Raw genomic sequence first — 25,335 nt, forward strand, 5'->3', positions numbered from 1 at the left:
CCTGTGCCCCTGAGAGGGCACTCAGAGGAAAAAGGAGATTACACAGGAAGAGACCTTCCCTGGGGAGTGAGCACTTCAAGCCACATATTGGGCACCCCAGCCCTGGTGTCCAACAGAGGGAACACGAGTCCCCTTGGCTGGCTGGAGGGCCAGTGGGATTAACAGGAGGGCTGTGGGAAGCCTGGACTCTGGGAGCATGTGAACACTTACGTGCTCCCAAGGCAGGGCAGAGAGGGCAGACTGAAACAACTTGCGTAGCTGACTGGTTGCCTACAACTGCCCTGGTCCCCAGCCTGAGTTGAGAGAACATGCCAGCACCATTTGCCTCGTGTTGCAGCTTCACACTCTGGGCTGCCGTGATTGAGGAAAAGGCTCAGCCATGAGACACTGAGGAGGTTCAAACCATAACTGGTAACTGAGTGGCGAGGGGGCAGCCATTACTGGTGACTGCACAGGGGCTCCAGATCTCTGATGGTGGCCATGCCAAACAAAATCCATGCTCCGACCCTCACTGACTACCCACCCCAGCCCCTCTCGCTCCACCACTGCTCCCCTCTGGGGTAAGGGTGCCAGTGCTGGGAGCGGGGGAAAGCACACACTTAAAGGAAATTTAGCCAGCTCAGACCCAACTCTCAGGGCTTCTGCTCCAGCAACTTGGGACCTGCCCCCGCACCAAATAGTGGGGTAACAGCCACTAAGCAGAGGGGAAGCTCTACCTAACATCTAGCTTGGCCCTACTCCTCCATCTCCAGTCCCACCCCGTACCAAGATGACAGCTGCCAGCACACCCTGAGAAAAGACATAAATTGTGCTCACATCAAATCCAGCTCTCCCATCAATGCCACTGGGCACACACAGACTGTATAGGGACACGCCCACAAAAGAACACCCCTTCAAGACCACCATAGGTAACTATTTCACCAAATTTCAATAGATAAAGAAATAGATAAGCAAAATGAAAAGACAGAGGAATCTGTTTCCACTGAAAGAGCAAGAGAAAACTCCTGAAAAAAACAACTAATGAAATAGAAATAAACAATTTACCAGATAAAGAATTCAAAGCATTAGTAATAAGAATGCTAACTGAATTAGGGAAAAGAATAGCTGAATACAGTGAGAGTTTTAACAAGGAACTAGAAAATTCTAAAAAGAACCAATCAGAACTGAAGAATACAACAACTGAAAAGAAAAATACACTAAAAGGAATTAACAGCACACTAGGTGATACAGAAGAACACATAAGTGATCTGGAATATAGAAAATGGAAATCACCCAATCAGAACAGCAAAAAGAAAAAAGATGAGAACATTTTAAGGGATCTTTGGGGTAACATCATGCATACCAACATGCCATTATAGGGGTCCCAGAAGGAGAAGAAAGGGAGAAGGGGGTAAAAATATATTTAATGAAATTATGGCTGAAAATTTCCCAAGTCTGAAGAAGGAAACAGATACCCAGGTACAGGAAACACAGAGGGCCCCGAACAAGATGAATCCAAACAGACCTGCACCAAGACATAGCATTATAAAAATGGCAAAACTTAAAGAGAGACTTCTAGAGGCAGCAAAAGAAAAACAAAGAGCATATACAAGGGAATGCCCATAAGGCTATCAGCTGATTGTTCTGCAGAAACTTTGCAGGCCAGAAGGGAGTGGCATGGTATATTTAAAGCGCTGAAAGGGAAAACCCTACAACTTAGGATACTCTACCCAGCAAGATTATCCTTCAGAATTGAAGGGGAGATAAAGAACTTCTTGGATAAGCATCAATACTAAACCAACCCTAGAAGAAATGTTAAAGGGTCTTCTCTAACTGGAAGAGAAAAAGCTATAACAAGAATTAAGTATCTATAGAAAAGGAAAAAATCCCATTAGTAAAGGCAAATATATAGGGAAGGCTGAGGCTCAACCACTTAAATAAGCTAGTACAAAGATTAAAAAACAAAAAGTTGTAAAATCAAGTATAACTACAATAATCAGTAAAGGGATAAACATGAAGATGTAAATATGACGCGAAAAACACAGATGGGGGAAGCGAGTAAAAAAATATAGAGCTTTTAAAATGTGTTTGAACTTAAGGGACTACCTGGTTTAAAACAAATAAATAGAGTCATAGATCAACATCTATGAGCCCCATGGTAACCACAAATCAAAAATCTACAACAGATACCCAAAAACAAAAGAGAAAGGAACACAAGCAAAGGAAAAGCATGAAACCACAAAGGAAAAAACTAAAAGAAGAAGAAAAAAACAGGGAAGAACTACAAAAACAACCAGAAACAAGTAACACTAACACTGAAACAGAACTATTCAGCATTAAGCAATACGAATTTTTTTTAATTAAAATCTCAAAAAAAATTAAAGTACAATTCTAGCTATTTGCTGACCTCTACCATTATATAATGTGAAATGAAAAAGACTTTCTTCTTATTTTACCACCTTACATGGTCAGTATATAATTAATATTCTGACATCAGAGTAGCAACATAAATATATCGAAGTAAAGTGAAAAAATAATGAGATTTACTGAACAAGTAAGATATTACTGAGAAAAATAAATTGATTATTAAGACAGCCTTGATTTTACTTACTCTAAAAGAAAACAGAAAAAGTTAATTACAAGACACTGTATCTTTTAACATTGTTTGCTTTATGAAAATCAGTACCAACACAAATACCTGAGAAAAGAATGAAGAATCATATTCATGGGAATCATAACTGATTATACACAATAAGTTTAGGACACACACAGAAAATGCTCCTTTCAATTGCTGACCAGATGTTTAGTATTTTGAAGTAATTTCTTAAATAAGACTATTCAAATAGGACAAAGTTTAAGGGAACCAAAATAGGTACTAGTTAACATCAGTCTACTCTAACGCCTGACATGCACATAAATAACTTATAGTTTATTTAGGTTGTTCTATGACAGTTTAACACATTGACACAGTTTGGAAGGTTAGTCAGAAAATAAAACGATCAAGAACTCACCTGCCCTGGGAAGTGGTTTATATAACTCCAGGTACTGCTCCCCATGAAGAACCTGCGTTAGGGTAAGCAAAATTTTATTAGTAGACTTTCTTTTTCCACAGCTTCTTCTGTGGATACCGCTAATCACAAGTGGCATTTCACTGTCCACACATTCACGTGACTACTTCCCCCAAATTATCTGTCTCAATTTGGCTCCCACTTAATTATATGATTCAGAAATAATCAATCCCCCAATCTAAAGACTGTCAGCTCTCTAGAATAGAAAAGATACATTTGTGTTCCTTCTTGACATTTATACATTTTTGTTGACTGATAACTGTGGATTATTTGCCAATGGAGACACTAAACTAGGCGTATTTCCAGGGTTCATCACTGTGCCTGGAACATAGCAGGTATCCAGTAAATATCTATTGAATAAAAATGAACAAATAGGTCAGGACTAGAAAAGTAATTTCAGATCACACCTGCCAAATACAAATGACACAACCAAAACATTAATATAAATCTTACAACCACATTCAAGTAAAAGCAATGTCAACATTTCCTTAGTGTAAGAGTAAATACTAAAGACCCTGTGCAACTTCATAGCCACTTAACCTCAATGTATCAAAGCAAGAATATAAAAATATATGTAGGAATACAATGGGACAGTAAAAACAAAACGTGACCCATATATCCGAATGACCACACTCAACTGCTATGGGACAGTTTAATTCCCAGTCTTCCTCAGAACCCATAAGGGAAAAAGAAAAGGGGTGAGGGTAGTGATGGGAGGACAAATGAAGGACTGCCTCACTATCATACGATCTGGAAGCTCAAGGTTAGGAAGACTGGGATTCAAATCCCAAGACGGCTATCATTCCCAGTGACAGATTTTGAACACTATTCATGATTTCCAACTCCTTCCAACTCTGAGAAAGAATTCTGAAACATTTACTTTAATTGTTTGTACTGACATTACCCAAACAGAAGAACTGTATGCAACAAATACCATGGGAGAGTGACTAAAACAACAAACTGCCTGGCATCTATTTCTTGCCTCCCTCCCTACTTCATCGAATACTTTAATAAAATAACCAGAGATTCTCATAGATTCAGAGCAGCAATGAGCTAATCGATCCTCCAGTAAATGTGTTCTCCAATCAGTCAAAATCACAGAAATCAGTTCAAAAGTCTACAATTCAACAGTTATCAACTGGACTCATGGCCTGACCCTTACTTCAAGAAATAAAATAACCCCAAAGCCTTCTCACAATTGTTTGCTCCTTCCTTCTTGGAACAATTTTTTCACTTTGCTTCTCAAATACCACTTTCTCCTGATACTCCTCATACCTCACCGGCCACTCCTTCCCGGTCTCTCTTGCTAACTCCTTCTCATCTCTTCAACCTCTCACCAAACTCAGGCTTTTTTTCTCTATTTACATTCACACATTGGTGATTTCACCCAGTCTCATGTCTTTAAATCTCACTTAAATGCTACAAATCCCAGTAGGGCCTCCCCTGCAAACTCTAAACTCACACATTTAACTGCCCACTTTATATCTCCACTTGAATGTATAACAGGCATCTCAGATCTGTCCAAAACCAACTCCTGATCATCCCCACCTTAAAGTGACTATATACATCTATTTTATTATACATAGTAATATGTCATATGTAACTACTATACATATTAAATACATTGTACATAATTAATTATGAATATACGGGTATATATGCATATATATCATCCCAGTTAACCTGACCAAAAACCTTCATCCTTGACTCCTCTTTCTTTCCATGCATATCCAGACAACTGCTGGAATTACCATAATAAACTCCAAACTGGTTTCCCTGCCTCCATGCTTGGCTTCCATAAATCTATTCTCCACAGAGGAGCAAAACTGAGCCTGTGAGTGAACACAGCCAGATCATACCACTCCTCAGTTCAAAGCACTACAAATGGCCTCCCATGTTAATCAGAGTATGAGTTGAAATTCTTATGATGACTACAAGGCCCTTTTCTCCTACCGCTGCCCCCTTGCTCATTCTATGGCTGTATCAACCCCCTTGCTGCTCCAAAAGCAAGGTAAGTACGCACCTGCCTTGGGCCCTTTACACCTGTTCTCTCTGCTTCAAATATTCTTCACTCTTGCTCCTTCATCACTATCGTCAGGTAAGGATTATCATACCCATTTTATAGATAAGGAAACTGAAGCTTAGAGAAGTTATTAATCCTTGGTCAAATAGCATGTAATGGCAGAGAGAGAATTAATAACATTATGCCAGGGTTACAGACTGTACATAATTACTGTTGCCTTCTTTCTGCTTGCCTTTTCAACGAACTCTCTACCCTTTTGTTCTTTTTAAGAAAAATTAAAAGACATGCTAAATCTTTATTCTTGAATCAACCACTATAAACTATTTTATTAAGACACCACACACACACACACACACACACACACACACACACACAGCCTGTGACATTTACCAATCATATTTAAAGGAAGAGAAGAAGAGCAAAATAAAGGTTTCTTATTATGCATACCTTTGCCAAGTTGACTGAAAGCCCAGGAATCTCTGCTAATCCTCCACCCATTATAGATTTCTGAGCTAGAATAACTCCGAAGGTAGGCAAACAGGAGAAATCAGAACTCCCTTCATAAATAAACTTCAAATCTTTCGGCTCCTTGATTGATGCTCCCACTCCAAGGGCATACATAATAGTGTCCAGTTCCGTATAAGAAGAAGAAAATGGAGGAAGTTTATGGCCAATAGCTCCAGCCTATGGAACAATTGTAGAAAATTATTTTTTCACTGATATTCTTGTCAAATCGTTAAATTTCTGACTTTTCAAAACTATTAACTGCTACATACTTAGCTTTGTGAATAGAATGTCATTTTAGTGAATCTGATAGGGTATCATAATTGTTTCACTATATTTTTTTAATAAAATCAATTGTACGGAAAAAGACTTCATTTACAAATAAGTACTTTTTTCTTGCCCACTTCTTGTTAACAGATAGCATATCTCATTTTCAACTTTCCTGTCTCTGATGATGGAAAAGCCTATTAATACAGTGACTGTTAGCTACTCAAAATTACAAAAAATAAAAAATTTATTATAAACAGGGATAATGAATGGCTCTATAAGATCTATTTTATAAAAGTCAGTATAAACAGATGAGCAAAACACTGCTTAATGCTTGTAAATCAGACTCCCTCATAATGGTTTTGGTTATAATTAGATTTTACCATAAGCTCCTACCTAGGACTGTCCTTTATCTAATTGGATATTGTATTTTTCTATTTAGTGATGACATGCCTAGCTAATCTGTGAAGCATATGTTAGGTTATAAAAGAATCATGTCCAATTTTTGATCACTTTCATTCTAAAGCAAGAGTCAGCAAACAACAGCTGAGAATTAAAAATGGTTTTTACATTTTTTTAAGAGTGGTCTAAAAAAAGAAAAAGAAGATTATGTGTCAGAAACAGTACATGGTCCATAAAGCCTAAAATATTTACCATCTGGCCCTTTACCCAAAAAGTTTGCCAACCCCTACTCTAAAGTAAAATCACATTTATAAACTGATCATATTCTCAGGGTTACAATTAGATTGTTTATTTCATCACTATGTCTCCCCTGAGCCACAAAACACCATAACTGAATGTGTCAAATGACTTATTTCTTATTATTTATGCACTATAATTTTTTTGTTAAAAAAAGAAGTACTGGAGATAGCTAATCAGCAAACTTCACAAGAGCTATAACCACAGCTCTACTAGAATTTCTGACACAATGGGAGACTTTTTACTTGCAGCCATGTTGAAATATTTCCAAAATACAATCTATCAATGCTTTTCCTTAAAAGAAATGACTCAAAAGAGGCACTAAGTTAAATATCCTTTTCTAAAGAGTTAGAAAGTGACTGAAGGACGATTTTCAAAAATGCTCCAAAAAACAAAAAAGACACTTGTTTATTACACTGAAGAAGAGAAAGTAAAAGTTACATTTAATATTTTAGCCTTATGTTCATTCAAATTTTATAAACATTCAGTACATGTTCTATAAAGTTTTATGGTCACTCACCTTTCCTATTTAACAATAAATTAATAGTTTGGAAAATTATTTTTTGCAGAAAACAAAAAAAGGAAAGAAAAGAAAAAAGTCTCAGAGAAGGCAAAGCATTAGGCTTTCTCTTCCACTTACAAATCCTGATGTAGCTGTTGATGTCGCATTACTGGTATGATTTGCCGAAACTCCTCCATCTGAATCAATTTTATTTAGAGCTTCAATTATACCACCAATTGATTCTAAAAAAAGGAATAAATAACAATAATAATGCTTTTTTCCATCAACAGATGAATGGATAAAGATGTGGTACGTATATACAATAGAATATTACTCAGCCATAAAAAAAGAATGAAATAATGCTACTTGCAGTGACATGGATGGACCTAGAGATTGTCATACTGAGTGAAGTTAAGTCAGAAGGAGAAAGACAAATATCTATGATATCACTTATATGTGGAATCTAAAAAAATGGTACCAAGGAACTTATTTACATAACAGAAACAGAGTTATAGATGTAGAAAACAAACTTATGGTTACCAAGTGGGGAGGGAGACAGGGAGGGATAAATTGGGAGACTGGGATTGACATATACATACTACTATATATAAAATAGATAACTAATAAGAACCTACTGTATAGCACAGGGAACTCTACTCAATAACTCTATAATGACCTATATGGGAAAAGAATCTAAAAATCAGTGGATATATATATATGTATAACTGATTCACTTTGCTATACAGCAGGAACTAACACAACATTGTAAATCAACTATACTCCAATAAAAATTAATTTAAAAAAAAATCAGTCCCACTATGGAGTGGGAAGAGCAATTTGCATATGTGAAATATCTAGCCAGTTATTTTACAGTGCTATTTAAATAGTGACCTACAGGACAAACTTCCAGATTTTTCCTATATAGTTGAACTATATTTCATTTGTACTGAAAAAAATTTTGAATCATGAATGATTCAAGTCAATCAACTTCAGGATAAATAAGGATGAACAAATTGAATTTTCTCTTTAGGATCACTGGAATTTAAATAAGACAGAGTGCTTTGGTAAACCTATTACATAAAGATCATAAAAGCATCATCTTTCAAATATCCTAAAGAGCTAATATTCCCCTGGTGAAATCCAAATAAATGTAAGCTATTTCCAAAAAAAAAAAAAAGCTTTTGTTACAGATGTGACTAAGAAAAGCTACAATGCTTTAGACAATCATTCCTATATCATCCAGCAAGCCTGCTGCAGAACCTTCACTGGCATTCATGAACTGACTGCATGATGTCAGGCTATTGCAGGAAAAAATCATGAAAGACTCTGAATAGATCAAAGATAACTGGGTGTTTCCAACATACTCTCCCCACGTTATGATACCAAAGAGGCTCTGAGCTTGCAAAGTCTTTGAGTGATTTTACAACTCTGTAAAGTCAGATCCTTGTCCACAGATGTGCAATTTCCATCTGGTGGAGGGACAACTAATTTTCCTTCTCTCCCCACCATCACCCCTCCTCCAGGATGCAACAATGTCAAGATTACCCCCCAGGTCTCTGTACAGGTAACTGCTCAGAAAACATTACTAAAAATTCATCCAGAGAAAACCACCGTCATGACCAGTGACTACGGACAGAATTCAGAAGCTGCTATTCTGGGGTCTAAAAGGTTAATAAAGGAGATTCACAGAGTATCCACATATGCCATAAGGTTCCAAAAGCTCTGGGACCTTTCTAACAAACCTTAGATATATGGGCCTCCTTCTAAACTCAGACAAAAACTATAACTAAACTACGGAATGTGAGATGACCAGGGCTCTCTGCCATTCCTGGTGACCCTAGGCAGGTTTCTTGCCTACCAATCCTCCTCTTACCACCCCATTTAGGCTGCTGCCTAGATGGGAGGCTATTTAACTGAAAGTAACCTCGGTACAGGCTGGCGGTACTGCACTCAAAGACAGACCACCTGAGTTAACTCTTGGCTCAAACACTGAGAAAGCTTGGGCCACTTACTCAGCTTTTCTGGGATTTAGTTCCATCATCTGTAAAATGAGAATGATGAAATGGGTGCTTGGAAAGTCGTGGTTCTACAGAAAGTGTAAGATTTTTTTCTAACTGTACTTCAAATACTAGGGGTATCTTTTCATTTATAACTGTATAATTCATCATTAGCTTTTTCTTTATATTAGTCTAATACTTTTAAGGCAATAAAATGGAATTCTGACCTAATTTTCATTGATAGGTGACTGCTATTCGTAGACTAAATTTACCTCAAAAATAAAAAAAAGAATACAGAAAATGCTACCGCTAATGACATAACAATCATGTTATCCTCTGATTGAGAAAAGTATAATGAAAATTTCAGTGAGTGTACCAGCAGACAGGAAAGTAACACTGGGATTAAAAAAAAAAAAAGAACAGTCATTTTTCAGATATATTCTATCAAATATTAAATATAATACTAGGAAGGGAAAAAAAAAGATTTTTCTGTAAAATAATCCTGATTCATGATCCTTCCCAGAAAGGTCCTTTAAATTTCATATACTATATACATATGTGAGTTATACTAGAAAAAATAATGTGACTTTTATTGGCCATCTCTTCCTGTGGCATATCATAGATGATTCAGTAATTCAAGGTAACAAGCATTTACTAAATCCTTTCTATGAGTTCAGCACTAGGCTAGCACCAAATACAAAAGGACATACAAGATACATTCTCTGCCTCCAAAGGAACTTATTATGCAGTTAAGAAACCACACACTTATGAAACAAAAGCAGTGGAAAGCAGTCATGATTAGACGCTCAAGTGGTAAGAGTTCAACTAAGAAAGAGCTGAAGCCCAGAATATGAAGCCCAGAATATCTGGGGAGGTTTTGTTGAACATCTGGGGCTTGAGTTTTTCTAAAGAAGCACCGAGATTAGCAGAGGTGATAAAAGGAATAAGAGACATCTTAGAAAGGCAGAGAAACAGTAGCAAAGACAGTGCTAAAACAAAGCAAAATCTATTCACTAGAGAGAATAGACCTAAGCCTAAATAATATAAGACTTAAATAAACTTTTGGGGAAATAAAGAAAAATCAGGTCAGATAAGGAGTATTAGATTAGGCAAGACTTTGAAACCAACCACCAGATGGGGAATAGATGCATTGAGCACAAATGGGTAAACACCTCCTACCGTCCCCTCAATCACACATATACCGAAAAATCAGGATCAAAAGAAAACTGAAAAACTGACAGTGGGAGTAACATACATATCTTAAATTGGAGAGTTCTAATATCTAATGGAGCAGAAAATGTGCTCTTGATGATTTGAGCATCTAAGTTATCACAATTAAGAAGATAATTCCATAAGAGAAGAGAGTGCTTTGTTGCCTCTGATTACCCAACCAGAACTAAACTGACTTGGGACTCTTTACCTTGAATTCTCTGAGGCTTGGTGGCACTATCAAAGTCACAGATCTTCGTCCAGTTAGCCTTCACCGCCTCAGGAGTCATTGGCTGAGTCCTCTGTCTTACAATGGCTCCAAGGGTCCGCTCCCATCGTACTGGTTACAGAAACAAAACCAAGATACTGAACATATTATAGTTTAAGAGGGAGACAGAAAGTAGAATTCATGAGACCCCTGAATTTTTTTTTTTAACATCAAGAAAAATGGAATTTGGAAAAAGGATTCTAACTTCTGAAGATTTTTACTACAAATTAAAAAAAAAAAACCCATTAGGATGTCCAATTTCTTTTTCTAATATTTGAAGCTGAAGGGAAAACCTCTCCCTCCTCTGACTATGCCAGATACTACTAAAGGTAGGATGAAATGCTGAATCAGAAAGTTAAATTACATATAATCACACCAAAAGACTGTCTTCATCACCACAGATCATTTAGATAATACACTTCAAGGTAACAACAGAATAGAGCTCTGTTGAATAGCACACTGAAAACTAGTGGTGATAACAGGTCAAAGACTCCAGATAATCAAATTAATATATCAGACAACCCCACATAATTCTCCCTTTTCCTCCCTTTGCTCTTCCTCCTTTTCCATGGGAAGTCAACTAGATTGCCCAGATTCACAAAAATCATCATTGCTGCATAAGTTCCATGAAGATAATTTTTAACATTGTTTCTTTTTTAAAAAGCCTGAGGAATAAACAGAACCTTATTTTAAAAAATGGTCAGACTTTGATGATTACTAAACTGAAGGTTTGTCCTGGGGAATGACAGAAGCTTCTAGAGATTTCCTATCGATAAAGTCCCATATACAGCTTTTATTGCAACAACTGATCTTCCTTTCTTAAAAGATGTCATAAGACACTTTAAAATGTTTGAATGAGTTACTTCATAACTTAGAGAACAGTCATTAATAATACTATACAATATGTTGTAACAATGTCATCCAGTAATGGCAGCCTTTTAAATAATTCAATTAATTTTGACACCAGCATCCAACTGAAAACTTGAATTGGGATATTGGAATGTTCACAATTTTTTTTAAACACCATATAGTAATTATCCAATTTGGAGCTCACAAGGTTTAAGAACTGGGGGAAGAGAGGATTTAAGCCAGATGAATTTACTATTGGGCTGAAGGAGAATAATTTCTATAGATCAGCTACAATTTCTCTTCTAGAAAGCTGTCCAGTGTGATTCCCCACTGTCTCCTCCTGATGTCTCATGCTCCAAGGAAGAAAAGTATCACTGAGAGAACTGGAGAACTTGCCTAGAACAGAGCTCTTCCCATCTTGAAAAAACACCCTCCCTCCCACTCACTACTCTGCTGAACAAGCATGTGGGGTGCCGGAGACATGGGAAGACAAACATCAATATAAAGAGAGACTGTGCTGTCTGAAGAAACAGCCAGTTCTGAATAGGACAGGACAAATATTGAATAAGCACTGCTAATAGGAAAAAAATTGAAAGATCCTTGAAAATACCACAGGCCTGCAGGGCAACTTCCATGTTTTAGAAGACCTGTTGCTATAACAATGTTTGAGTTTGATCATGCGTGCACTAAATCCAATGGTTCGGCATTTGACAAGGTCTTTACCCAGCTCTACCTGGATATGCAGTTTTAAAGATATGGAAATAATGTATGGCAAACCAAAAACCAAAAGAGACTTACATTTTCCAATCCATCCTGCTCCGACCTACCAAAAAGAGGAGGAAGAAGTTATACCATCTAATGTGAAATTACTAATAAATTTTTTATGAAATTAACAAACCAGGCAGCTATCTTTTTACGAGTATCAGAATGCTAGATGACGATGGATGAAAATAATGCAGCTCTACAAAAGTCCGTTGGCCCGCATGACTTTGCACTATTCATGTTATCAGAGTAGAAAAATAAAGCAACACAATATAGCAGAAATGCATGTAGTAGAAAAGCATGACTTTGCACAGAAACCAAGGTGTGATACCAGTTCTTCTACAGACTAAGCTGTCTGATCCTGGTTAAATAATTTGACTTCCCTAAACTCAAGATTCCCCTTATGTAAAATCAGGATAATAATACACTCTTCATGAAGTAACCATGAAGGTTAAACAACATAAATACCAAATTTGCCCAGCACATCACTTGAAATAGATGTCCTTCTAGAAAGACTTAATGAATAAAAGAAATAAAAAGCAAAGAAAAATAAAGCCAGGATTTGACTTAATGAACTACATATACTAATTTTAATGAAACACCTTTATATAGAAATAAGGCAAATGACCAAATACATTAATCACCGTACAGAAAGATGATATTTTTTTCTAGAAGCCATTCAAGGAAATCCTCAGAAGAAAATGTCTGATGTAAGAAAATCTGTTTGTCATATCTTCAAACACCACAACTACAGTGTTCCACATGCATATAACAGAAGAAACTGTACCAGCAGACAGCACACTTCTCAGTGGCTCTATGCTCAAGGGTATGGCTTTTTAATCACTCATTCCTTTACGTATATTAACAGGACAATCGGCCTTGATGCTGTCAGAGTAGTTAAAGTGGCAGTGGTACTGATAACACGCAAGAAAAATATCATCTTTTACCATATTTGGGGAGTGAAGCAACAAGCTGCAAACTCCTCACAGGTGCTAGAAACAACAGCTCCAGTCGATCCAAAAAATCTCTGTCTGCCACTCTAGATATCTATCAAAACTTGGCAAACTAAGTGTCAATTTACATTCAAGGTTTAAGTCAGGATATTACACACCTCTCTTACTGTATTTTGTACTCAATCTCACACAGCAAATGTCCCTTACTAAAAATGTTCACAATATAGTAAAATAAGAGAACTACATACAAAACTTCATCTACAGCATTATCCTAGTTATCTGTGTATGTTTGGGTGTGTGTGTAAACTGTATACCTAAAAAAAAGAGACTATTCGTGTAAAATGCACATCTAATAAAAGACTGGAAAAGAATATCTGCAGAAATATTAATAGGAGTTATCTCTCGATAGTGGTAATGTGGGTGATTTTTATTTTCCTCTACATACTCCCCTACATATTTGACGTTTTCTACAAAAAGCATATATTATTTTTGTTCACAGAATTAATAACAAATGTAAAAGACAAAGAATTTTTTTAAAATTCCTTAATAAGATAAAAAGACAGGCAGACCAAATTTTGAGCTCCACATGGCTTGATATTATTAAATTTCTCTTCTGTAAATCTAGAGTTGTAAAGTTCTTTCCACCTCTAATTTTCCACAATTCACAATCAACGACTGTGATTAAGAAAGCAGAGGCACCTATCTCTGCATAGACATGTGCAGACTGTTTTTCATTTACTAAACAGCTTTTTATTCAAATAAATCAGGCTAATATATATCATTCACTTCAAACTGAGCCAGGTAATTTTGCTACCAAGAAATATCTTTGGATGTCATGTATTCCACATGCAACAGGTTTATTATTATATTACCACAGAGAATCAAATAAAGGGGGGTGGTCTAAAATATAACAGTTCATGCTAGAAAAGAAAAAAGAGATCAAACTCAAATGAGGACTAAAAAATATATAAATCAGCATAAGGAGATCTAAAGGGACTTTGATTATAGAGTGAAAACTGAACCTCATTGGATGGTAGGATTATGTGTGCTTTTTATTTTTATAGCAAACATGTAAAGCTTTGCAACAGGGAAACATAGCAAAGTTTATTTTTAAAGTTAATACAAATAATAAGTTGTGTTTACTGATCTATCATACCCAGACTGAATTCCTGCTATACTGATATAATAGTTAAAATTGAGGGGTGACTGCTCTGTATGCTAAGAGTTTAAAAATATGACCTCCAGTTCTCACAACAAAACCCCAAGAAAACTAAAACTCAGGGAGGTTAATTTGTACAATATTCCAGCGAGCCAGCAATTACCAGAGCAAGAAATCAAAACCTGGCCTGGCTGACTTTAAACCATCACCTCTGTCCTTTCACTTTACTTACTACTCAGCATCTCTAACCAAATGAGACTTTCTGTATTTGAGTAAACACATCAAACCAGTCAGTCACATTTTCATTTGACAAGAATATCCGAAATGAAGAACTAGGGAAGAACAATTTACAAAGTTGCTGTTACTTTCTCAAAAAAGGACATAAGTCATACTTGTTCCTTAATTATAACATATACATAATATTAAAAAATATACAAGTGATACCAACTGATGCAGATTTTTACAAATGTGAACAACTGGAAAATACTAATTTTTGAATCATTTTTTATATTTAATTACACAAATATTGCTTCGGGAAAAGTGCAAAGGTGCAGAATACCTCAAACAAGCCACCATTTTCCTCACAACTCTCATGGCAAAGCCAAAGGACCAGGGGTGCCACGTAATCTGGCTTCAGAGCTTCCAGAAGATCTGAAATAAATAGCCAAAAAAATCTATCAACAAGAATATATATATATTCAATCAATCATTTTACTTTCTGAAAATTCCTCACTTATAAAATGATAGGTTCAGAGACTTTTTAAATAAATAAGAAAAAAATTAGATATACATAATTAATTAGTATTAACATCCAAGGCTTTTAGAAGAATCTTTTCATCCCAATGGAGACATTCAGGCTTCTAACATAGAAGGCATCAGATATACCTTTCCAAGATGGGCAACGTACTGTTTAGAAGACAAGTTAAAGCTGCCTTGGCAAAGATTGGTGAGCAAAGGCATACAATGAACTTAGGCACCATTCATTCCCAAAACTGTTTTGCTCTCCCAGAAGCTAGAAAACTATAAAACAGCCTTGACAACTGTAATGACAGTAAGATGATGTAAAATGGACCTTGCAACCGTTACTGATGAGTCACAAAGTGTAAGAACTATTTTCCTGTTGCATACCTTCTGTGAGCAACTTAACAGAGCAGAAAGGTACTACACAAGGAGCATGAACACCTAGATTTTACTGCTGGCCCTGCCATGTAGGCAATTTAGGGCATTGAGCACAGCACTCAACTCTCTTGGACGTGTGTCTGTATCTGTAAGATGGTAATTAAAATGCGTTACCTGCCTATTCTACTAAGTTGTTGCAAGGCTCAAATGAGACACAATTTGTAAATACATCTTATAATCTTTAAAGAATCAAAAAAATGTAAATTTTAACTGTGAAGGGACAAAATATAGTTTTAAAGTGACAAAGATGACATTTACAGTCCCTGTAAATTAAAGAGCAGCTCTAAAAACCTTTCACTTTACAGTATTCCTGACCCCAGAAACTGTGAGATAATATATACTTGTTGTTTTAATCCACAAAATTTGAAGTAATTTATTACACAGCAGTAAATAACTAATACAGCTTGGGAAGTTAGTTCATGAGTATTCATCCTAAGATTATGTTTCATTTCATGTAAAAAACATGTAAATCACATATATGACTTTCCATTTTTCAAATATACTTCAAAGGGGGAAAAGAAATTGCAAATGTTTCCACACATTACTCTTAACACCTGGTTCTTTAACAAATAATTCCTTTGACAGCCTGTAAGTTAATATTTCAGAGGAAAAGAGGAAAAACGCTGAGGCAAAATAAATTTTCAGCTTTTTCTAAACTATAAAAAAGTAATAAATACCAAAATTTTAAATAACAGAAATTCAGAATCTGAAGGGCTTTTAAAAATGATCTGTAACAACTGTCTTCTTTTACAGAAGAGAAAGCAGGTCCAGAAAGATTAAATTATTTGTCTAAAGTACATCTTATTCTCCAAACATCTTTCACTAGGGTTTGGTGGACATAAAAGATACTACATTAAACAATGACTTAACATCTCTAGAGGTCAAAATTAATGGAAGCTACATTCTCAAAGTAAAGCAAATTTAAAAGCTAAAGTTTTCAATATTTTCTTGAAAACTTGCTGCTTCCCCGAGAAAGTCTACAGCCAATAGCAAAAAGTGACTTAGGTAGGAGTCTAGCACAGAAATGATAAGCATAAAATTCTAAATAGTGGTTGTCTCTTGGCATGAAGCAGAGGAATAGAACACAAGGTATAAAGTTAGATGCAAGTAATGTTCCAATTCTTGGGTTGCGCAGTGAGTTCATGACTATGCATTAATTTTTTTTTTTTTTTTTTTTTTTTTTTTTTTTCGGTATGTGGGCCTCTCACTGTCGCGGCCTCTCCCACTGCGGAGCACAGGCTCCGGACGAGGCAGGCGGACTCTCAACCACTGCACCACCAGGGAAGCCCCTATGCATTACATTTTGATGCTTTACTTCTTGCCAGTAACCTACACTGTTGTGCATATATATGTAGTGTTATACTTAAATAATCCAGTTCTTTCACAAGAATTCCTTCAAGAAGATATGAAAGTATAAAGAGTTTTTAAAATAAGGGACTTGGGCTTCCCTGGTGGCGCAGTGGTTGAGAGTCCGCCTGCCGATGCAGGAGAAACGGGTTCATGCCCTGGTCCGAGAAGATCCCACATGCCACGGAGCGGCTGGCCCGTGAGCCATGGCCGCTGAGCCTGCGGTTCCGGAGCCTGTGCTCCACAACGGGAGAGGCCACAACAGTGAGAGGCCCGCGTACCACAAAAAAAATAAAAAATAAAATAAAACAAGGGACTTTTTTAAATGGCCCTGTTGACAAAAGAAAAGGAAAAAAAAAATTAGATCTCAGGTACAAATAGCTATTCTACACTAAAGCAAACTGGTTAGGCACAGCTCTTAGGAAAAGCTAGCAAGTACATACTTGGTATTACAAATCCCAAGTTCTAAAATGAATGTTAGCTCAAACGTGGAAAGTAAAATGATACTGTGAAAAAGCATTTGTATGCCATGAAGCAGCTAATTCTAAAGTAATTTCACTCAATTGTTTTGTACTGTTTCACAGAAACTACTTTTAAAGTATTATAGATATTTTCTTTTTAGAAATATGTTAAAACCAGGAGCATCAAAAACCATACAGTTTTCCACCAGTCAAGTATTCTATTTATTATATAACTAAATAAATAAGCATTGGCTCTCAATCATACATTTAAATCTAAAACTTTGTATTTCATGTTTTCAAAGAACAAAGTTGGAAGACTCACATTACCTGATTTCAAGACTTACTATAAAACTATAGTAATTAAAACATCATGGTATTGGTAAAAGGACAGGCCCATAGATCAATACAACAGAACAGACAATCCAGAAATAGACCCACACATACATACATGGTCAACTGATTTTCCACAAAAGTGCAAAGGCAATCCAAATCAAGAATGAGGAATAGTCTTCAGGACAAATGAACTCGCAGTTTCTTCCACAAATAATTGGCACTTTTTTAAAAAGGAGAATGAACTATTATATGTTAAATAAAACTTAAGAGATACAGTAACAAAACGACTGTGAACCTTGTTTAGATCACTATGGAATGAACTCTAAAAAGATATTTTTTAGATAATGAGGAAGTTTTCATATAAATTTGGTATTAGACAATGTTAATGAATTATTTTATTTGGTGTGATATTGGCATTGTGGTTACAATGTCCATATCTGTTAGAGACACATTTCCAAGTATTTATTAGGTGAGATGCAACATCTAAGATTTGCTTTGAAATGTTACAGAGAAAAAGGGAGAGGGTAACAAAATAAATAAATCAATAAAACAAAATCATTTTGAAATATGCCCAGAGCATTCTGTTCTCCTTAACAAAGGCCTATCCTCAAGGGAAGCTACCAGAGCCTTATTTGACTTAAGGGAAGAGGAATTAGACTAGTGGAACCCCTCTAGCCTTCCTGTCTCAAATAAGGGGAGAAAAAAGAAAGGCTAAAAAACTCTACTGAAGGTGAGAGTCCAGAGACTTTGACCTGCTAAAAAACATGGGGATTTAATCATAAGATTATAGAACACTTCCCCTTGCCATAATTTACAGCCACTTCAACAGGGCTCCAGTATAACAACAGTGGATTACAACTGAGAGAGCTGCAAACACAAAGAGTACCTAGGGAAACCCAAAGACAACAGGGGACACAAAAACAATGACAAAGAGGAAAATGTAGCCTCTGACACCAACAGCTACAGCAACCAATAAATGCAACCTAACTCCTAGCTAGATAAACATGAAACCTCACAATAAAGCTCTGAATACCACACTTTCTACTACCCCAACACATCATGTTCAGTTTTCAACAAAAATTTCAAGGCATGCTAACAGGCAAGAAAAGTACAGGCTGAAGAGGCAAAGCAAGCCTCAGAACCAGCTTGAAATATAGCAGAGATTTTGGAATTATCAAACTAGTAATTTAAAATAACTGTGATTAACATGCTAAGGGCTCTAATGGAGAAAAGTAGACAACTTACAAGAACAGATGACTACTGTAAGCAGACAGAAGTAAATGCTAAAAAAAATCAAAAGGAAATGCTCAAAAACAAAAACAGGGCTTCCCTGGTGGCGCAGTGGTGGGGAGTCCGCCTGCCAATGCAGGGGACACGGGTTGGTGCCCCGGTCTGGGAAGATCCCACGTGCCGCGGAGTGGCTAGGCCCGTGAGCCATGGCCGCTGGGCCTGCATGTCCGGAGCCTGTGCTCCACAGCGGGAGAGGCCGCAACAGTGAGAGGCCCGCGTACTGCAAAAAAAAAAAAAATATATATATATATATATATATATATATATATAACATTTTGAAATGAAAAAGGAAAAATCAGTAAGCTTGATTTGAATATAGGTCAATAGAAACTTCCCAAACTGAAATGAAATGCAAAGAGAATAAAGGACAAAAAAATAAAAGGGAATAGAATATCTAAGAACTGTGGTGTAATTACAAAAGATATATTGGGACTTCCCTGGTGGCACAGTGGTCAAGACTCCACACTCCCAGTGCAGGGGGCCCTGGTTCAACCCCTGGCCAGGGAACTAGATCTCGCAACTAAGAGTCTGCATGCCACAACTAAGAGTTTGCATGCCACAACTAAGGAGTCCACATGCTGCAACTAAGGAGCCTGCAAGCCACAACTAAGGAGCCCACGGGCTGCAACTAAAGGAGCCCACCTGCTGCAACTAAGACCCGGCCCAACCAAATAAATTAATCAATTAATTAATTAAAATAAAAAGATAGAACAGGCACATAATGGTAATACCAGAAGTAGAAGAAAAAAGAAAACAACAGAAGAAATATTTTAAGTAGTGATGGCTGAGAATTTTCCAAAGTTAATCACAGATACCAACCACAGATCCAGGAAGCTCAGAAGACATCAAGTAGAATATTGCCAAAAATCTACACCTATTGTTATGCATACTATATTCAAACTGCAGAAAAACAAGGAGAAAATCTTGGAGGAACATAGAGGGAAAAAATACCTTATGCATAAAGAAACAAGGAAAGAATTATGTCAGACTCTCCTGCAGAAACCATGTAAGCAAAAGAAGAGTGGAGTGAAAGATTTCAGGTGCTGAAAGAAAAAAATTACCAACCCAGAATTCTGTACCCAGTGAAATTATCCTTCAAAAGTGAAAGAGACTAAATTATATCTCAATAAACCTGGGTGGGGGGGCAAAAAAAAAGTGTAAGAGACTAAAGAGAATAAAAAACAAGCTAAAGACTGGGAAAAAATACTTGCAAAACACATATCTGATAAAGAACTTGTTTCCAAAATATTCATGGAACTCTTAAAACTCAACAACAAGAAAACAAAGAACCCACCCCCCCAAAAAAAGAAGAAGAAAACCAAGAACCCAATTTTAAAATGAGCAAAAAATAAGAACAGAAACATCAAGGAAGACAAATAAATGGCAAATAAGCACAGGAAAAAAATGCACATCATAAGTCATTAGGGAACTGCAAATTAAAACAATGAAATACCCTATACACCTATTAAAAGAACTAAAATGCAAAAGACTAACAATAATAAATGCTGGCAAAGATGTGGAGCAACAAGAACTCTCATCACTTCTAGTGGGAATGAAAAACGATACAGCCATTTTGGAAGACAGTTTGGAAATTTTTACAAAGCTAGTCTTACCATACAATCCAGCAATTATCCTCTTTAATATTTACCCAAATGAGTTGAAAACTTACGTCCACACAAAAACCTGCACATGAAATGTTTATAGCAGCTTCACTCACAATTGTCAAAAACTGGAAACAATCAAAATGTTCCACAATAGGTGAATGAAAAAAAAAAATTGTGGCACCTACATACCATGTAATATTATGTAGTGATAAAAAGAAATGAGCTTCAATCCTCCCAGACATTTGTGAAAAAGAGGAGAGGATGAAGAGATGGAACACGGGATTTTTAGAATGAAACCATTCTGTATGATCTATAATCGTGGGTACATAACATCATGCATTTGTGAAAACGCATATAATCATACAACCTAAAGAGCGAGCCCTAAAGTAAACTATTAACTATAGTTAATAATAATCAATCAGAGACTTCTCTGGTGGTCCAGGGGTAAAGAATCTGCCTTCCAATGCAGGGATGCGGGTTCGATCCCTGGTCAGGGAACTACGATCCCACATGCTGAGGGTCAACTAAGCCCGGGTGCCACAACTACCGAGCTCACATGCCTCAACAAGAGAGACAGTGTGCCACAAAATATAGAGCCCATGCACCCTGGAGCCCATGTGCCGCAACTAGAGAGAGAAAATCCACATGCCACAACTTGAGAAAAGCCCATGCACCACAACGAAAGATCCCACATGCCTCAACGACCCGATGCAGCCAAGTAAATAAATAAATAAATAATAATTGATCAATACTGGCTCATCAATTGTAATAAATGTAGCACACTGATGTAAAACTGTGGGAGGAGGAGTATATGGGCACTCTCTTTATTACCTGCTCAATTCTTCTATAAACCTAAAACTGCCCTAAAAAACATAATCTATTAATTGTTTTAAATAATTATTATTATAAAACAGTAAGAATGCTATTACCTTCTGTAAAGAAAAAATGTATGTATGTCTACCTACACAAAGAGAAAGTTTATCTCAGTGTGGCAGAATTATGGGTCATATTTTGTTTGTTTGTGCTGTCCTAAATTTTCTATAATGAACATAAACTACACATAATGCTTTTTTAAACTGTAAGGAAATTTTTTTAGCTACTCAAAAAATTAAATACTTTTACAAAGCTCACAGCACACAGGTATGTGAGGAACAGCATTAAAAAAACCTAAACTACTTACCATCAGGCAAAATGTTCTGGGTCAATCGTGATCCAGCAGTAGGGGCGATTGTGTTACAATGAATGTTGCTTTTCTCGCCTTCAACTGCAAGACAATTTGAAAGGCCCAGAAGACCCAGCTTTGCAGCACAATAATTTGCCTGGCCAAAGTTGCCATATATTCCTGAAGCCGATGAAGTCATGATGATCCTAAAAGGAAAATCAATCTCTCACCATCATCTTTTCTATATCTTGATAATGTTGCTACTCTAAGCATTTTTTTTTCTTTTTCATTACTATTATATCTGTCAAAAGCAACTCTGTATACTTCCATTAGGTTCTTAAAGTCATGATTCATATATCTAAATTAATATAAATAATAAAAGTAATCTCTCAAAATTCAACTGCGAGATTATATTGTTTTAGAAAGAATCCCTGGTCAGTATCAAATGAATTCAACTGTAAGAATGTATATTCATTATCTACTGAAAACAGTAAGTATTTATAAACATAAAATAAACTGCCAATTTACAAGTTAAAATTTTAGTAAGAAATATTAGATCATGAAGTTCTAATTCTTTAGTCCTCATCACTTTGCTCCTTTCCCTTTCTGGATAATATTAAATGTCTCATATTAAAACAATACCATCTCATAATCTGACCTAATCTCACTTACTCTACTTAGTAGAACAAGTAAATCCTATCATTTACTTTCAGAAACTGCTAGTATCAGGATATACTAGAACTCTCCAATAAGAACAGCTATCACACGCAATTTACTTCTAGTAGATGTGTGTGAACCCTAAGTTAACAGGAATAACTTTTACATTAGAGCGCATGGGGCCACTTACTAGGTCTGCCATGTGTGAGTCACACAGACGCAACTATAAGAGTCTTACCGTTCCTAGTTTACAAAGACTAACTCATGTCTGACCAGTGTCAGCCAGTAGAAAACATCCACTCATCTCTCCCCAGTTGGTCACTGGACACAAAAAATGACATTTTGGTTACAGAATAAAGTACTGCTGAATCCTCAATGTTTGTACTGCTAAAATAGCAGAGAATAGCAGGATAATCATCAATAATGAAAAGCAGGAGGTGAAAAGAAATACTAAGTTGTCCAGCTCGTTAATCTATGACTGACACCAACGTAACGGGGAGGCATCTGCCAAAACTACATATAAAAAGCCTGTGCATATCTGAAGGTGTATTTTTCAACGTCAAAGCAATTCTTTTCCTCTGTACATAAGAACCCACACACGCCATCTCCAATCCCCCTTGACAGCCACATACAACTCTACCTTCCAAATTTCTGTTTCTTCATGTGATCCCACGCTGCCCGGGTCACCAGGAATGAGCCCCGCAAATGAACTCTCTGGATGATATCTAAAACAAGAAATTTTTATCATGAATACTGTCAAATTTAGACAGAGCTATCTCAGAATCAACATAAGCAATGACTTACTTATACAAAGATGTTCATTTTATACCTAGCATTCAAAATCAACTATTGTCACACTGCACTCCGAGTAATCATTTTAGCTTTAGTTCCAGTTACATAACCAATCAATAATTCATACCTATTTTGCCTATAATTTATGATTAGATTATTATCTACTATATCTAACTTTATCATAAATACAATGCCACCTAAATACAATGCCTATGCACATCTAAGTACAATGCCATCTTTAATTTTTGCCTATTTTATATAAAAATTCATTAATACAAATAACCAAGAATTTTACATATATAATTGGGACTCAACACAAACATTAGTTAAAGCATAATCAAAAACCATTCAGTTCTTCATCAAGAAATGTTTATAAAATGTTCAGTATATCCCTAAATCCCTATTTTTAACAGGATTTGCAAATGAGTTAGAGAGAGCTGGGGGTCGGGGTGTGGAGGTGTAGGAAAGAGCGGGAGGGGAAGAGGGAAAAAGAGAGACAGAGAAGCCTGCTTTCTGAAATGTCAATCTAATGAACAGACAACTTGGAGGATGATTCAGATAAACAAACAACTCTAGATTTAATCTTACTCTGATGAAACCAGAAGAGGACACACTCCAGCCCCATGAGAGCTCAAAGCAAAGCACCGGCTTAAGTCCCCTCTGCCAACAAATTCTATCTTTCTCAACTCCTTTTTTTCTTCAGTTATTATAAGGGAATTGTAAACTAAAATCCTGTCTTTGCTTACTTCTAAGTCAGAAAGATATCTTGCTTCTTCCAAAAGTACTTCTGGCAATATTTCCCAGAAACACACTCTATAAACGATGTAATTCATCTCAGTTACCATGCCTGCCACCATCTCAGCCACCAATGCTTGTTTTAGTTCTGATAGCCAGTGAAAGTAAGGGCAAAAAAGAGCAAACAGGATAAAAAAATTTTATAACTGTGATTGTTCATCATCTAAACTCAATCTTTCCAACATGACGATCCTAATGGAAATTTTTCCTACTTATTAGAAGTTTCAAAATTATATCTAGGTTTTTCCCACCCACTTCTCTGATCTCCATCATTTTTAGTGCCTCAGACTCTCTTCCATAGCCTGCTCTTGCTCTTGAAATAAGAATGATACAGCCAGACAAGCATGCAAAAGGCTGTTAGAAACAGCTAATACTGCAAGAAAATGCTGACAATATCTCAAAGAGAAAAAGGGAAATGGACGAAAGTCACAAAAGCCTTTTCTGCCAACTGTTCATTTTCAGTTTTAAAGCTTATTCATCACTTATATTAGCAGAAGCAAAAATAGGTAGAAGCAAGTTTTTCCTTAAGTGTATAAATGTATCAAATATTAGAAGGCTAAATGGATAAGTATGTTCCAGAGAACATATATTTAAAATAACTTACCCCAGTCTTCATCACTTATTCTACCAAAGGAACGGTCCCTCAAAATTCTAAAAAATTGATATTACATATGTTGAGAAGAGAAAGTCAACACTTAAAAAAAAAAAAAAAAGTTTGCATGTACATTACTTTATTGGAAATTTAAAAAGAAATACTCACCCAGCATTGTTGATCACAACATCTACAATATAAAAATATTCAAGTCACAAATATAAAAGCAAGCATATTAATTTGCCTTTGCTTACAACTCACATTTCTTTCAAAAGTGTTCCCTGCCTCTCCCCCGCCACTCATGGAAAAGTAGATATAATAGGTAAAAAGTGCTAGCAGAACAAAATTTTATACCTACAGCAAAACAAAATCTGGTTCACAAAAGCACAATAAATACCCCATTATATCAGTGCTTTCCTCTCAAGTCTACATACCTAAATGTTTCCACCTCTACCTTCTGCCAAAATTCTGTGAGCTTATTTACAGAATTAGCAGTCACACAACTCTTAGGTTCTTAGAACTCAGTGGTAATCGTAAGGCATCCCTCAATTAACTTCAAAATTCACTGGGAAAGTTAAAAGTTTAAAAGATTTTTCCCTTGCCACTCAAAAGTCAAAAGCCCAGAAAGGAAACCATTAGAGTTAGAAACTGATGGCCTATCTTAATACATAATTGCATTCTCACTATAAAAAAAAAGGGATTGTTTCTTAAGGTTCAACCACCATCTTGCGGCTATTTTCACCTTATGACTTCAAAACTTTGTGGTCTCTATCCCTGTGTCAGACACTAGGTGAACACGTCTCTCATAAGCTCAACCAAATACAGCTAGAAACATGTATACGCTAGACCAAAAAAAGCGGGGGGGGGGGGGGGGGGCCCAAACA

At 36.3% G+C, this 25,335-nt stretch overlaps 1 protein-coding gene across 3 annotated transcripts in view; it reads right to left on the minus strand.

Moving 5' to 3' along the window:
- The window catches only part of HSD17B4 (hydroxysteroid 17-beta dehydrogenase 4), a 101,770-nt gene that overhangs the window by 57,828 nt on the left and 18,607 nt on the right, over nucleotides 1-25,335 (minus strand). For all 3 annotated transcript variants that reach the window (XM_007455835.1, XM_007455834.1, XM_007455836.1), the window contains 10 exons: nucleotides 24,620-24,641; nucleotides 24,464-24,510; nucleotides 22,913-22,997; nucleotides 21,634-21,821; nucleotides 14,799-14,890; nucleotides 12,164-12,188; nucleotides 10,460-10,588; nucleotides 7,181-7,284; nucleotides 5,518-5,754; nucleotides 2,991-3,042 (listed from right to left, as the gene is read on the minus strand). In XM_007455835.1, coding sequence (XP_007455897.1) covers nucleotides 2,991-3,042; nucleotides 5,518-5,754; nucleotides 7,181-7,284; nucleotides 10,460-10,588; nucleotides 12,164-12,188; nucleotides 14,799-14,890; nucleotides 21,634-21,821; nucleotides 22,913-22,997; nucleotides 24,464-24,510; nucleotides 24,620-24,641 — 981 coding nt within the window. The remainder of the gene's footprint in view (nucleotides 1-2,990; nucleotides 3,043-5,517; nucleotides 5,755-7,180; nucleotides 7,285-10,459; nucleotides 10,589-12,163; nucleotides 12,189-14,798; nucleotides 14,891-21,633; nucleotides 21,822-22,912; nucleotides 22,998-24,463; nucleotides 24,511-24,619; nucleotides 24,642-25,335) is intronic.

Source organism: Lipotes vexillifer, unplaced genomic scaffold (genome assembly GCF_000442215.2).
Source record: "Lipotes vexillifer unplaced genomic scaffold, Lipotes_vexillifer_v1.1 scaffold78, whole genome shotgun sequence".
NCBI classification, from domain to species: domain Eukaryota; kingdom Metazoa; phylum Chordata; class Mammalia; order Artiodactyla; family Lipotidae; genus Lipotes; species Lipotes vexillifer.